Here is a 16663-nt window from a genome sequence, read left to right on the forward strand (position 1 = left end):
CACTCCAAACGTTTTACTTTGAGAGCTTGAGTAGACAAAATTATGTGTGTGCAAGTCAGGTCAGTAATCATTTAAATGCCAGGCACTGTGCTAAGTTCTTGGAATGAAAAGATAAGCAAAAACCAGCCTTTACTCTCAAGGAGCTCAAAGACTAATGAGATAGACATGAAAAGAATTATGTACAAACAAGATATCTGTAAGATAAATTGGAGATGACCCCAAAAGGAAAGCACGGAGATCAGGAAGGGCTTCATCCAGAAGGTGAGATTTGAGCTGGGAATGGAGGGAAGCCAGGAAACAGATGAGAAGGAATTATGGGCATGGGGGATAACCAGTAAAATGTGTGGAATTAGGATGATTAGGTGATATCTTATTCAAGGAATAGCAAGGAGGCCAGTGTCACTGAATTATACAATATGTTGGGGGGCAGAGTGGAGGGGTTAAAGTATAAGAAGACTAGACAACCAAGAAGGGACCAATTTTTGAAAGTCTTTAAAAGCCAAACAGAAGTTTATACTTGGTCCTGGCAATATGGAACCACCAGAATTTATTGAATATGGGATGATTTGGTCAGACTTGCACTTTGGGAAGATCAGTTTGGCAACTGACTGGAGGATAGCCTGGAGTGGGGAGAGACTTGAGGCAGAGTGACCAGCCAGAAAGTTATGGTAATACTCTGGGTTTTTCTGAGAGATGTTACAAAGAAGGTAGAATTGACAGGACTTGGCAACTGATTGGATACGGGGAATGAGAGATAGGATTTGAGGGTGATACCTAAGTTCTGAGCCTGGGTAGCTGGGAGGATGGTGTTGCCCTTGACAGTAATAGGGAAGTTTGGAAGACGGGTGGGTTTGGAGGGAAAGATAATGAGTTCAGTTTTGGAGATGTTGAGTTTGAGATGTTTGTGGGACATCTATTTCAAGGTGTCTAATAGGTTGTTGGAGCTACAAGAATACAATTTTCAGAAGATAGGTTAGGGATAGATAAATAAATCTGGGGGTCGTCTGCATAGAGGTGATAATTGAATTCTTGAAAGATGATGAGATCACCAAGAGAGATTGTATAGAGGAAGAAGTGGAGAGGTCCCAGGACATATCGTGGGGGGGCACTCAGTGCACAAGCTGCATGAAGATCCTTAAAAGGAGACTTGGGAAGGAGTGAATGAATGTGGGAGCGTGGGGAGGAGTGAAGGAGCCACGGAGGGAAACCAGGAGAGAACAATATGGTGAAAACCTAGAGAGGAGAGAGTATCAAAGAGAAGAGGATGATTAACAGTGTCAAAGGTGGCAGAAAGGTCAGGAAGGATGAGGATTGAGGAAAGGCAATTAGATTTGGCAGTTAAGAGGACATTAGTAATTGCAGAGAGCCCTTTTGGTTTCATGAGATCAGAAGGCAAGAGAGTTAAGAAGAGTGAGAGAAAGGAAGCAGAGGCACTGATTGTTGTGCTTGCCTGTGGTGACCTCACAGCAGTTATATCTTTAAATCAGGTGAGGGTCAGAAGGACTCTGGTACTTCCTTGTAATTAAGAAATATGGAAGATGAAGCAAAATTTTAGGAGAATTTGATTAAGTTGTGGTTTGGATGTGTCCTGTCTTGTTAGCATAGTGGGAGACTATCTCAAGATTTATTTCTGGGATTTAATATGAGTTAGAATGTAATATAGAAAGAATCCTACTAGGAAGGAAGATTCTTAATTTTCTCATAAAAGCCTTTTATGCTATTGGACAAAGAAATATAACCATACCTGAAGTAGTTTCTATTCTTGTGTTTCATAGATCAAGGATGTTGGTTGAAAACATTATTCCTCAGAGAATCATGAAACTTTAGAACTAGAAAGGATCTAATAGTTAATTTACCCAAATCTACACATTTTAAAGATGAAGAAACAGAGACCCAGCAAGTTTGATACACCCAGGATCACATAGTGACAGTGCTAGGACTAGAGCTCAGGTATCTTGCTTCTCACTTTGTGGTTGTTTCATTGTACCATGAGATCTTTGATAACTCATTTTAGTAGGAAATCAAAGCACTTAAAAGTTGACATTTGACCAAGACTGGTTTTAGTGCTTTTTTAGGTAACAAGTATAGTCCTGTACTTAGTCCTATAGTCCTATAGTCTGAGACAAATTTTATAAAGGGTCAGGGTTTGAATTAGATTGAATTTTAAATAGCTAAAGTAATATAACACGTTATTATAATAAGCATTTATACTTTGGGTTTCTAAAGTTACTGGTCACCAAATGTATTTACTGTCTCCTGATATGGAACTGACCTTATCTAAACGTTGTTGCTCATTCCACTTAGATTATTTGTGTAATGCTTTTTAAAATTTTTTTAGCCCAAGGAAAGCAGACTTTATTGGAAAAATGAATCTTTCTGGTATTAGAGAGATTCATCCTTTATCAGGTGTATTTCATAGTTACATTTTAGTAAAAGGAAATTTAGAGTTGGATCCATTAATATTTCTCTTCTCATTCTGACCAAATCAAGATTTGAACAACTTTAAAGATATTTCTTTTTCTCTCTCTGTCTTGGTATCTATTTCCCCCCTTGTTTTCCACTACTTCTCTTTCCTTCTCCCCCCTCTTCCTTCACTCTTCCTTCCCATAGTGCCTCCCTCCATGCACACACACACACACACACACACTCTCTCACACTCTCTCACACTCTCTCTCTCTCTCTCTCTCTCTCTCTCTCTCTCTCTCTCTCTCTCTTTATGCACAGGGTAGGCAATAAGGAACCCTGTAGGAAAGACAGGAAGAAGCATGTGCCAGGCAAGTCAACCTCCCCACCCCACCTTGATCATTATCTCCAATGAAGACAGCTTAGGACCTTGAATTCAGGAGCATTTGGAATAGCTGTGCTTCCAGCCCAGTGCCCTCAACCATCATTCTGGGAACCAACCCTTATGGACATACAGCCTGTCGACGACTTCTGCACAAGTTATAGTCGCAGCTAATGAAAATCCAAAAGAGGAAGTTTTTGCCACCAAAATCCGTGGCACCGTCAAATGATTCAGTATCAGAAACTGATAAGATTTTTATCAGGGTAAATGACATTAAAGAGGAAGCATTAGTGTCTTCTTTGCCACTGCACCCTAAGTATCATAGGAACTTTCCAAATTAATTGCAGCCAAAACTTTTCATATGTATTGTCTCCTTCACTAGAATATGAATGCCCTGAGAGTAGAAGCTGTCTTACATTTTCTGTTTGTATCTTCAGTGCTTAATACAGTGCTTCTCATATATTGAGCACATAATAAATGCTTTATTCATTAATTTCCTTGTTTTTAAATACATTGGTTCCATAAAATCTTGCTAAGGTTATCAGAGACTAAATTAGATGGCTTCATCAGGACCACTTCTCATAATGAAAAACTAATACTTGTATAATGCTGAACTTGAGAAACTTAATAGGGTAGTGCACTGTTTTATTGGATAAAATGGTTTCTAGAGAAGATGAGCCTGAAAAAAAATATTCAGTTGTAGAAATCATTGTTAAAACAGTGAATAGCTAATAGGAGTAGTAGGGTTTTGTTCTTGTGGTTTGAAATACCTTCTTCAGGTGCCAGCTATTTTCTTTGATCTCTTAGACCACTGTTATAGGTATGCAGAACAGATCATTTTACCTTTCTTCTCAAGACGTCAGAGTGTGACCTCGTCCCAGAATGGCCTACTTCATTTCAGGGCTTTGTTTTGTAGTCTTTGTACTCATTCTCTTTGTTAATACCCTCTTTTCCCACCTAACCAGTTCTCCCTCTCTCCCTCTTTTCATCTGATGATGCATTAGAGTGAATCCAATATCCTTTTGCTGTGTACCACCATACCTACATTCTACTTCAGAAATTAAAAAGTATTTTCTTGGAAATAGTAATTTAACTTATTTGGAGAAGGCAGCTATCTTTCTTTTACATTTTAAGACATAACATACCCTTTCTCATAACTTCCCCATAACCCCACTTAGAACTGTTACATTTCACTGACTCAGTTGAGTTCAGTGACAATGATGTGCTGTATTTCTGAGACTGGTCTGTTTCTCACTCAGTTTCTTTAATTTAAGTTGCTATTTTGGACTTTCTATAAGGAGGATCCACAACAGATTATATTTATATATTATGATTATATATCGTATTTCTGGACCTACTCTAAGGATGATTCTCTCTGGTCTCTAAAAAATTACCTACATCCTTCCTGGGACTTTTAGGGGGGGTGGAGGATGAGTCGGGGTGGTGGTGGAGGATGGGGGCCGCTGTGTAGGGGTAGGGAACCTGTGACCCCAAGGCCACTTGTCCTTTGAGGCCACAGGTTCCCCACCCCTGCTGATCTGAGCATTTAGTTTAATTCAGGACTAACAGAATTACAATCAAGAACATTCATGGAACAAGAGGCTCACTCATTGTTAAGGCAGTAGAAGGACTGTTAGTTCCCGTAGTTTGAAGGTGAATCCTTAAAAAGTTATCCCTAATATCATATCCTCAAAATTCAGGGAAGGAAAAGTTAGGATGTAATAGAACATAGACAGAAGTTTAAGCAAAGAGGAACTGATTCTTTTCATGAGCTCAGAATATTTTTTGGTTCTATTAAAATTCTTGGCATTTTTTAAAAACTGAAAACCTAGTAAGAATTGAGCAGAATTTAATTTGACCTGATCCAATAATGTTCATCAAATTGAGATTTTTTTTTCCTGATTTGCCTAGCACTATATCTTTTAAATCATCATCATCCACATCCATATGAGAAATAAACAAATTTGAATTTTGTATTTAACATTTATTTGTTTTAATATGTTTCTAATCAATTGACTTTTCATTATTTTGTTACTTTGAATTTTAGGGGATACTCCATTTTATGCAGATTCACTTGTGGGAACATATAGTAAAATTATGGATCATAAAAATTCACTCAATTTCCCAGAAGATGCAGAAATATCCAAGCATGCAAAGAATCTCATATGTGCTTTCTTGACCGACAGGTAGGTGTATGTTTACATTTCTTTGCAAATAAATTCTTTGAAATTTGTTATAAATGAATATATAATCAGTTCCCAATTATTAGCATGTAAAATAATCTAGAATACCTAATCACAATACATTAGAGCTGGGAGAGACTTTGGAGGTCCTCCAGTATAGTTTCCTCATTTATAAAGAAGAAAACTGAGACCCAAAAAGGAGAAATTAATTTTCCTAAGTCATAGGGTTGAAATCTAGGTATCCAGTGCTTTTAAAATTTTATTTGTGTATTTCATTATTAAGAGGCACTGTGGTGCAGAGGTACAGAGCCTACAGCCTCGAGGCCACATGTGACCCTCTAGATCCCCAAGTGCAGCCCTTTGACTGAATACAAACTTCACAGAATAAATCCCCTTAATAAAAGGATTTGTTCTGTAAAACTTAAACTCTGTCAAAAGGCCGTACCCAAGGACCTACATGGCCACATGTGGCCTCCAGCACACAGATTACCCACCCCTGTGATAGAGATGCTATTTTGGAGTCAAGGTGATGATTTGAGTTGAGATCTTTTCTGTGACTTAACGCTCACTGTGGGATTTGCCTGTGGAAGGTTGCTGAAGCTTTCAGCATTATCTTCACTTGAAACCAGGCAGTGCTTTTTGAGTTATAGGGTATAGAGCAGTTGCTGACCTACATTGATAGGGGGATTTCCTTTGTAAAAAATAAGCATATACAGAATAAAATAATAAAATAAGTATATACAGAAAAATATAAAATGGGTAAATCAAGTATAAATTAATACAAAATAGTTTCATTACAAGGTAGTTTAAGAAATAGGACACACTAGCATCTAGGAAGATTGTTCTTCAGTTTCTTCCCTCATGTAGAAAATGGGACTGAAAATATCTCTATCACTTGCCAGGTTGTTGTAAGGATCAAATAAGATAAAGTACATAAAGTATTTTGCAAACCTTTTTGTTTTGTGAATAGAAATGTTATACAAATGCTTGTTGTTATATGTTGGCTTTGAGGATAATCTGAATTATTTAAAAATAGTGGGTTAGCCTTTTCCAACTGCTCTGAGTGCTATTGAGTCATGCCTTATCAGTCTACCAGAATGAAATTTATTTTAAAATGAACCTAAGCAAACAAATTAAGAAGGCAGCCTTCTGAAAAACGAATCATATGATGCATTCTGAAGACAGTTGTTCTTTTGAATGGTCAATACTTTTGCCTCCTTTAAAAGGATTAATTGTGCCTTCTTAACTGAAGAGAGCTATTTGTGTGGCAAAATGCCCCAAACACACCCAAACTTTAAAATCATTTCTGTTTGTCTTTAGAATGCTTTTTAACTTATATTTGAATATGAGACATTGTGAGCTACAAATTCATAAACTTTTGAAGCTATGTAATTGATCCATGCTTTGAAGACCAGTGATTGAGCTAAAATGCTATCTGTTCAACTATTTCCTTGTCATCATCATTTATTAATATATACCTAACATATCCCTTTAGATGAATGCAGAATACTACCATAAGCCAGGAGAACTAATATGCCAACTTTTGCTATATGACCTTCAGCAAATCCATTACTCTCTCAGGCTTCGGTCTCTTTCTCTATAAAATGAAAAGCTTAGATTCATCTTTCCTGTCTATAAAATTCCATGATTTTCTGGTTCTTTACTCCATGCGTTCATTGTCTGTCTGATACATGTCCATGAGATGGGTAAAATATTTAGATTCAAAAGGACTTTCTGAGTAGCTGAGTTTTAGATTTAGCCCAAATTGTAAATACCTCAAAGGTAAATTATAATGGAGCTAAATTGAGGGGAGAGATAAATTTAAATGTTTAATTTTAAGTTATTAAATTTAAATTTTTTAAATTGTTAATTGTTACTACATGTTTAACAATTCTAGTGAAAGTTTTGTGAGAAACAGAGTTAGTATAATGTTAGAGGAATAAGCACTGCATTTAGAGTCTGAGGTCCTTGTATCTTGCCCCAGTTACTTATACCTTGTGTGTCTGTGAACAGTTTATCTCTCTGGGCCAGAATTTTCTCATTTGTCAGAGGAAATCATTGGATTAAATGACTTCTAAAGCACCTTGCAGGTTGATATGTTCTTTATAGTCCCTTGCTGCTCTGAAATCCTTTGAGACTCTAAGATAAAATGAACTTTATAGATGATCTGTGGGTGACATATATTTTTTCTACTGGTTAGTAAAGAAATGACCCAGCAGTTATTTGGACAGTGTCATAACTTTTGTTCCTTATATGCAACATAAAAGTTTTATCAATGCTTTTTGTTACATCTCTGCCCCTTTCCAGTGATTCCTCCCTTTAGCAAAAAAGTACAATTAAGCAAAATAAAATGGCGCACAAATCTGGGTAACTCATGCCTCATTCAGTACCTATAGCCTATCACTTTTTCTTTTTGCCATTGAGGGGAAGGCATAATTTGTTACCAGTCTTCTGGAGGGGAAAAAAGATTAGGAATTTTGACATCTAAATTATTTATATATCTTTGAGTCTCACCGTATTCAATTCTAGCCTCCTTTCCTCATGTAGTTTTATTAAATTTAAATTGGTAATAATTTAATTGCTCTAAATTGTAAAAGTCTAAAGAGCATTAGAAGAATGTTGGAGAGAAACCATTAATTTCTAACTACTGATAAGTAAGCTTACCTGTTGTAAACTTGGAATGACTGAAACTTTAACTGTAGAATTCTTTCTCTTTTTTTGGGAAAGAACATTTATTTTTATTGATGCCTTTTGCTCTTAAACCAGTCATTTCTGCATATACCATCACTCACTTGCCCAATGAGCTCTTCCTTGCACCAGAGAAAAATAGTTAAGTAAAAAACAACTGACAGTGCCTGTGTTGTGTTGTACCTCTCTACTTAATGAAGTTGAAATGCTGTCTTTTTTTTTTTTTTTTTTCTTAATCTAATGGAGTGTGATCTGTTGCGAAAAGCAAACAAACAAACAAACAAACCCGATTGTATGAGCATGCTGAGTGAGGCTTCTGTCAAGGAAAGAAATTCATTCATGAAAGGGCTGCTTTAGTAGCTTTCCCCCTACTTCTGTAGTTGAAGGAATGATTAGCATGAAGCGAAGAGATACTTAAGTACAGTTTAATGCCATAAATATGGCCAGGAGTACTTCCCTCAAAATGTGTGCAGGTTTTCCTGTTTAACTTAAACATAACCCTTGGAATGTATTAAAAACGGGCACTCTTTATAGTTATGTGATTACAATTGAGGCACTTAAAGTAACAAGGAAGAATGAAATTATTTCCACAATTTATCTCTGTCATACCCAGAGCCATTGCTTTTACATATAAATAGAAGATAGTCACATGTAGAATTTTCCATTTTTTAATTTCTTCAAATATTTTGACAAAAATACTGAGAGTTCTTTTTTAAGCAGAAGGGGTGGTGGAGTTTTTAAAAATATAAATATCAGAAAAATTTTGAATAACTCTTCTGTGTCCTAAGCCAGACCTCCCTTCATGTACCTCTTATAGTCTGTCATGTGGTTTGGCAGCCTCTAAGTTTATGGTTTAATTTTTTTTTTTTTTTCATTTAAAAGTTCTGTACTGTGTGTGCTTTCTACACCAAGTTGAGATGGAAAAATGTTTGCCTCACGTGGCACATTTACCCTTCCAGCCATTTTGGTGCATCTTTTAAATGCTGATAAAGTAACTTTTATAAAATTTGTTCCTAATTCTTTTCTAACTCTCTTTTGAATTCAATAACTAAAAGGATATCAGATTATTGCAGAAAGGAGTCTATTCATAATGTAACTTTGAATCAATTGGTATGTTTAGGGAGGTGCGACTTGGGAGAAATGGGGTAGAAGAAATCAAACAGCATTCTTTCTTTAAAAGTGATCAGTGGAACTGGGATAACATAAGAGAGAGTAAGTATTTCAATTAAAATATGTTTCATGTCATCATTTTAAAATTTGTAAGTTGATATCTATTTTGGATTAATAAGGATATTCATTTCTAAATTAAAATATTTTTGTGTATACTTTTTCTATACAGCATTTTTTATAATTGAATGAAATGTTTTTCTACTGTTTTAAAGATGTTATTAGAATTATAGTCCTATGATGTCAAAAGAAGCCTTTAAAATTTGTCAGTTTAAGGAATCATGAGAATTTTATTATGGTACAGGGAAAATAGTCTCTTAATTAAAATGTAATTAAATGTATTAGTCAAGTATTATTTATTAAAAGATTGTCCTGTGTGATGAGCATTGCTATGCACAATGAATTTATTTTAACTTAATTCAAATTTTCTATGCATTTTTTTTACAGAAGGTTATAATGTAGAAATGGAAAGATTTCATTTTTCTACTCAGACTGATTTAAAAAAAAAAAACAAAACCCTGGCAGTTGTAAAAAATTTTATATTAACTATTTGCTTCAGAAAAGAGGTGTTTTTGTATGTGATATCAAACCTTTCTTGAAGTTTGTGCAAAATTAATGTGTTACTTTGGCATCCGATTTTTATCCTTAAGCAAGTGCTTTTTTAATACTGTTGTACTAAAGGGACAAATACATGAGAAAGAAAATGTTTAGCAGATTAAGGTTACAGTGGGAGTATTCATTAAAGTTAGGTTATTTATTCCTTTTTTTTAGTCTCAGGTAAAAATCAATTTGCTTCCTGGTGTCTTTCTTGGTTCCTCCTTTTTAAAGCAGATCTAATATTTCAAACCCTTCATTTTTCTTTGAAATATAAATTTATATCTTAATGTAAAATATATAATCAAAAACATATATTATGTGATATTACCAAATCTATCAAAAAATGTTTCCTTTTACATCTTGATAAGTAGTAAAATCAGTACTTTATTTTTTCCTTATAGCTGCAGCTCCAGTAGTACCTGAACTCAGCAGTGACATAGATAGCAGCAATTTTGATGACATTGAAGATGACAAAGGAGATATGGAAACCTTTCCAATTCCTAAAGCCTTTGTGGGAAACCAGCTGCCTTTTATAGGTTTTACCTACTATGGTGAAAATTTGTATGTAATTCATTGAAAATAGTGTTTTCCTTAACTTTCTAAAATTTTGCTGTCTTTTAAGTGTTCAGTAGATTGATTTTAGTTTATAATTTTCAGATTTAGAATGTGAAAGAATTAATTTTATAATATTGAAGTATGCTTTGTTAATATTTTTAAGCCTAGAGACGTCTAACATAATATGTAATCAGAGGTCTTATATCCTTGTTCTGCACAACTTTACACAAAATAGTTTTGTTCACTTGCTTTTATTATTTCCCTTATGAGTCATTCATTGAACAAATATGTAGTAAGTGCAAGACTCTAATAGGTGTCTTAGAGCATACAAAGACAAATGATAGGCCCTGGCCTCAGGGAACTTCAAATTGAGTAGGTTAAATAAGACAAGTGCACAAGTAATTATAAGAAAATGTTCTTAGTGCAATGCAGGTTCAGAGGAGCTCTGATTAAACCCAGAGCAGAGGGATCTTCATGGAGAAGCCAGCATTTGAACTAAACCTTGAAAGATGAGTAGAATTTAGAGGAAATGGCATTCTGGGTCAAAGAAATGGTATGAATGGAAATGCAAAGTTGGGACATTTGCAGAAATTCAGGTAGAGTGCAGAGTGTGAGAAGGGGGAGTTTTAAAGAGATATGGTGGAAGAGGCATGTTGTTAACTACCCCATGAAGGGCTTTGAATATCAAGCTAAGGTGGTTGGGCTGTAATTCAGCAGATAGTGTAGGAAGCCCCTGACGTTTTCCAAATAGGGAAGTAACATGTTCTTTAGGAAGATTATTCTGGCAGTGATGTGATAGGCAAGGGATATCCTGTTCCTTTATTATATGAAATGATTGAAACTAGATCATCCCGGACGTCAGTAAGCATTTATTAAGTGCCTACTAATGTGCTCGGCATTTGCCATAAAAATCCATTCTTGCCCGATGACTGAAAAAAGGATTGTTGAATTTTTCTAATAGAAGACCCTGGTGATCTTGGAAAGAACAGATTCAGTGAAATAATTAAAGATGAGAATCCAGGTTATAGAAAATTAAGTGGGTGATAAGGAAATAGATGACATTAGTATAGACTATATTCCATTGTGTTTGGCAGTAAAGAAATAAAAGAGAAGATAAATTTTTGGGATAGTCAATAAACATTTTTTTTAAAACACATACTATGTGCCAGGCACTGTGCTAAGTGCTGGAGATACAAAAAGAGGCAAAAGAGTACCTGCCCTCAAGGAATAAGCAGTCTAATGGGGGAGACAACAAGCAAACAAATGTGTACAAACAAGGTGTGTACAGGATAAGTAGGAAATAAGAGAGAGAGGCATTAGAATTAAGAGGGCTTGGGAAAGGTTTTCTGTAGAAGATGGGTCCTTGTAGAAGAAGGCTTCCTATAGAAGATTTTTGTCCTAATTTTTAGTTGGGACTTAAAGGAACCTGTAGGCAGAGATGAAGAGGCAGAGCATTCCATTAATGGGTGACAAGCAGAGAAAATAAGTACCTGGAGCTGAGAGGCAGGGAGGGTCTTGTTTGTGAAACAGCAAGGAGGCCAATCTAATTGGATTGTAGAGTATGCTGCAGATAGTAATGTTTAAGAAGCCTGAAAAAGTAGGAGGAAGGTTAGATCATGAAGGGCTTTGAATGCCAAGTAGAGCATTTTGTATCTGATGCTGGAGTCAATAGGGAGCCACTGGAGTTCATTGACTAGTGGAAGTGATAGGATCATCCCTGGGTTTTAGGACAGTTATTTTCATGGCCAAATGGAAGATGGCTTGTAGTGGAGAGAAACTTGAGACAGGCAGACCCATGAGCAGGATGAAAGATAATTGATGAAGTAGTATCACTAAGAGATAGGAATTAAGATGAGTGATTCTATGGATTTTGAGGTGGAGAGTGAGGGAAATTGAAGGAGTTACCACTGTATTGCCATAAACTTAGTTAAGTAAATAAGAGTGCTATGCTTGCCCCCTGAAGACCTATATTCAAATTATGCCTCTGACATTTGTTAGCTATACAACTTTAGGCAAGTCATTTAATCCTACGTGCCTTGGACAACTTCCTAGGACTTATCTACTATTTCTTTGGTGGTTGTGATCTGTAGGTTGCAAATCTGTTGATGGATGGAGTTCCTACCCTAGGGCTAGGTTCCTTCTGCTGACAAATCACAAGTACTTCACACATTTGATAGCATGTAAGCTCTTTTGGGGCAGAGGCTGTTCCATTTTTGTTATTGTATTCCTGGAACCTAGAACTATACTTGGAAAATAGTAAGCACTTTGTAAAATGCTTGTTGATTGATCAACAAGTAATATGGTCAAGTATAGGTGATACAGTGAATAGTGTGTCAGGCTTGGTGTTAGGAAGACTCTTCTTATTGAGTTCAAATCCAGCCTCAGATACTTACTAGCTTTGTGACTTTGGGCAAGTCACTTAACCCTGTTTGCCTGAGTCTCCTCATCTGTAAAATGATCTGGAGAAGGGAATGGCAAACTACTCTAGTATCTTTGCCAAGAAAACTCCAAATGGGGTCACGAAGAGTCAGAAACAACTGGAAAATGACTGAAGAGAAAAAATGCTTTAAGAATGTAACTTTAGTAGCTGCGTGGAGGATAGATTTCATAGAAGAGAGACTATAGGCACATCAGTTAATTAGGAGGCTATTATAGTAGCTGAAATGAAAGATAAGGGTTCTGAACCAGAGTGGTTACTATGTGAGTGGAGAGAAGGCAGTTGTGAGAGATATTAATGAGGTGGAGTCTACATGGCTTGGCAACTGTTGCCTGCGGAGGTGAGGAGTAGAGGATGACACCTAGGTCTGAGCCTTAATAACTGGGGAAATGATGATGCCATAACAGAAACGGGGCAGTCAGGTAGTGGGGCAGAGTGAAGGGGATCACGATTGAGTTCTGTTTTGGATACAGTGAATTTGAGATGTCTGCAGAACATCAGTCAGCAAATCAAACTTGTTAAATGCTTGATATATGCCAAGCACTATGCTAAGCACTGGGAACACAGAAACAAAAATGAAACTGTCCATAACCTGCAAGCACTTACATTCAGATGAGGGAGTCACTATATACGCATCTAAGTATGGGTAGAATATATATACAAAATAAATAAAAGGAAACTTTGGAAAGGTTGTACTATCAGCTGTGGATTGAATAAAGGCTTCAGGAAGAAGGTGACACTTGAGCTTAGTCTAGAAGAAAACTAAGGAATCCAAGAGGCAAAGATGAGGAGGGAGTGCATTCAAGGCCTGGGATGCAGCCAGTGCAAAGTATGGAAGTGGGAAGTGGGAGATGGTGCTTCAAGGATTCAGGAAAACTAGTAGTCTAGGATGGCTGGATCACAAAGTGAGGAAGAAGAAGTAAAGGAGAAGACTGGAAAGACAAAAAGAGTCCAGTTTGTGAAGAGCTTTAAATGCCAAATAGAGGAGCTTATATTTGATCCTGTAGTTTGTTGAGTAGAAGGATGAAATGTTTAGACTGTACTTTATGAATTTCATTTTAGTAGCTAACTGATAAATTGGAATGGAGAGAGGCTTGAGGCAGGGTATTGCAGTAGGCCAAACAAGAGGTGATAAGGGCCTGAACGAGGGTGATGGATCTCTAAGTAGAGAAGAGGGGATATTTAAGCTAGAGATATTACAGAGATAGAAATGACCGAGATTTGGCAGCTCATTGGATATGTGGAGTAAGCGTCAGTGAGAGGTTGAAGATGACAAGATCGTGATTCTGGGTGACTGGAAGAAGGTAGTACCTTTGAAAGCAATAGAGAAATTTAGAACAACAGTGGGTTTTAGGGGGAAGGTATAAAGAGTTATGTTTTGGACCTGTTGAATTAAAAATGCCTCTGGAACATCCAGTTTGATATATCTAATAGGTGATTAGTGAAGGAAAACTAGGACTGAAAATATAGATCTGGGAGTTTGCATAGAGATGATAATTGAATCTGTGGGAGATGATGAGATCATCAAGTGAGAGAGTATAAAGAGAAAAAGAGTCCAGGACATTGATAGTTAGTGGACATAATATGAATAATAACAAAAGAAACTGAGGAGGAGTCTCATGGGTAGGAGAAGGACCAGGAATGAGCAATGTCCCAAAAACCCAAAGAGAAGAGAGTATTGGAGAAGAAAGGTAGTCAACAGTATTAAATGTAGTAGAGAGATCAAGGAGGATAAAGATTGATAAAATGCCTATTAGGTATGGTAATTAGGAGATTGGTAACATTCTGATAGTATTTAAATTATGGAGGACTTAATTTGCCTTTTTAAAAAATTTCCAGGTTGTTGGGTGACTCTCCTTCATCCTGTGCAGAAAATGATTCAGTACAATCAAGGAAAAATGAGGTCAGTATATTTTTAAGTGTTCTGTAAATTATATATTTAAGTATTTAGTATTTGCATGAAAAAAAGCTCCCCTGTAAGTGCCTTTAATATTTGCTTCTGAACTGCTGAATGGCTGTACTAGTGAATTAATGGAAAGTTGTATTATGTGTAATAATAATAGTTTTATCCAATGCCTTAAGGTTTGAAAGGTGCTTTACATATATTACCTCCTTTGATCCTCACAACAACCATGTGAGCCCAGTGCTATTATTACCTTATCCCTTTTACAGATGAGGAAATGGAGGCTGAGAGAAATTAAGTGACTTATTCAGGGTCACATAACTAATATGTACCTGCGTCAAGATTCAGTCAGGTCTTTTCTTGATGCTAAGTCACTCTATCCCTACCTCACCAAGCTGCCCAATAAATAAGAATAAATATATAATAAAATTAACAGTAAATAATGTTATTTAGTATATATGTTGTTATATATAACATATATAATGTTATATAGTAAATAAAATAAAAATAATGTTAAAATATTTTTATTTTTTTATTTATTCTTTACTCATTAGAAATTTACCATTCCTTTCTCCCTCTCCCTCAACCCTACTCCCCTCAACCATCTCTTATCTTCTTCCCCAATTCTCTGGTAAATCATTTATGGTCTCTTCAAGATATAGAAATGACCCTGGGTTCCCAAAGGCTAAGTAAGCTTAACCTCTGACATGTTCCTACAAATTGAAAAATTAAAAAGGGGCCTGGTAATAGACTTGAGGTTTGTTTTTCAAGAACATACCTAGCTAATTTTGGAGAGGCTCCTTATTGGGTTGGCTCTGAAAGCACTCTATCGAGGATTTGCTGTGTAGGTTAGTAGAGAGAATGAAATTACAGATCCTTGAAGATTGGAAACAATTTTAAAATACATAAGACCTTCAAATAACTTCAATATAAAAAAATGTCTGGTAGAAATTTTGTGAATGTATAGACCAGTTCAATAATCGTTAGCATTTACATAGTATGCTTACTATATATTGGATGCTGTGCTAAGTGTTTTACAAATATTATCTTATTAAATTCTCCCAACAACCCTCGGAGGTTGATGCTATTATTATCCCCATTTTACAGTTGAAGAAACTGAGGCAAACTGATTGAGTGACTTGCCGAAGGTCACATAACTAGTGTATATCTGAGGCTGAATTTAAACTCAAGTCTTCCTGATTCCAGACCCAGCACTCTTATCCTCTGGGCCACTTAGCTACAAATAAACATGGGGGTGGGGAAGTGTTGTATCATTTTGCATATGTGTGTTATTTGTGGAAAAATCAGGAGATAAGTTTGCATTTTAAAGTATGAAAAAATTCTAAATAACTGCCGATTAAGTAATGCTTTACAGTTACGTTGTTAGAGCTATCCATGATACAGTAATTATGATATAAACTTGTATCAGCATACAAAATGATGCGTAGTATATAACTTTATTTGATGGTGGCAATAATAATGTGTCATCTAAGAAATTTTAGAACCATCTAAAATGCTAAAAAGAAATTCTTCAAAAAATTCATACCATTTGGAGTTTTATAGTAGGCATTCCTTTTATGTGGTTTATCAGTCATTCAGCAAGCATTTATTAAGCATTATTTTATATGCTAGGCATTGTGCTTGGTGATGGGGATACAAGCACATGTAGCATGAAACAATTCTACTCACAAGGTGTAGATGACTGTGATGACCACTGGAATAGCTAGGATGTTTGATAATCCCTGAGATTTCTTTCAGGCAACTAGGTGGTGCAATGGATAGAGCTGTGGGCCGAGAGTCAGGACGACTCTTCTTCCTGAGTTCAGATCTGATCTCAGACACTAGCTGTGTAATTTTGGGCAAGTCACTTAACCCTGTTTGCCTCAGTTCCTCATGTATAATATGAGCTGGAGAAAGAAGAGGAACGACTCCAGTATCTTTGTCAAGAAAACCCCAAAAGGGATTAAAAATTTGGACACAAATGAAAAATGAGTACATAATAACTAAACAATGAGATCTCTTTTAGATAAATGCTAAGGGTATATAAGGGTATTTTTTTGTTGTTGTTTTTATTTGTCTGAAGACTTTAATAGCTATATGTTCAATAGTCAGTAAGCACTTATTAAGTGCCTACTTTGTGTCAGGCACTATGCTTAAGCACTGGGGAATATAAATAAGAGAAAGACAGTCCCTGTTCTCAAGGAGCTTGCAATCTAATGGGGGCAAAACAATAATATAGTAGGAAGCTGAAGGTGTGATGAGGGGCATGATGTTCAGGAGTGAAACCCTGCAAGAGCAGCTGTTGGAAAATGAATTGGTTGGAAATTCTGAGCCTTTTATAAGGGGAG

At 36.1% G+C, this 16663-nt stretch overlaps 1 protein-coding gene across 3 annotated transcripts in view; it reads left to right on the forward strand.

Annotated features, from left to right (window-relative positions):
* The window catches only part of ROCK2 (Rho associated coiled-coil containing protein kinase 2), a 164575-nt gene that overhangs the window by 115724 nt on the left and 32188 nt on the right, over positions 1 to 16663 (forward strand). For all 3 annotated transcript variants that reach the window (XM_027865498.1, XM_027865499.1, XM_027865500.1), the window contains exons 7-10: positions 4833 to 4971; positions 8777 to 8868; positions 9822 to 9981; positions 14252 to 14315. In XM_027865498.1, the coding sequence (XP_027721299.1) occupies positions 4833 to 4971; positions 8777 to 8868; positions 9822 to 9981; positions 14252 to 14315 (455 nt within the window). The remainder of the gene's footprint in view (positions 1 to 4832; positions 4972 to 8776; positions 8869 to 9821; positions 9982 to 14251; positions 14316 to 16663) is intronic.

Source organism: Vombatus ursinus, unplaced genomic scaffold (assembly GCF_900497805.2).
Source record: "Vombatus ursinus unplaced genomic scaffold, bare-nosed wombat genome assembly UNPS02014778.1, whole genome shotgun sequence".
NCBI lineage: Eukaryota > Metazoa > Chordata > Mammalia > Diprotodontia > Vombatidae > Vombatus > Vombatus ursinus.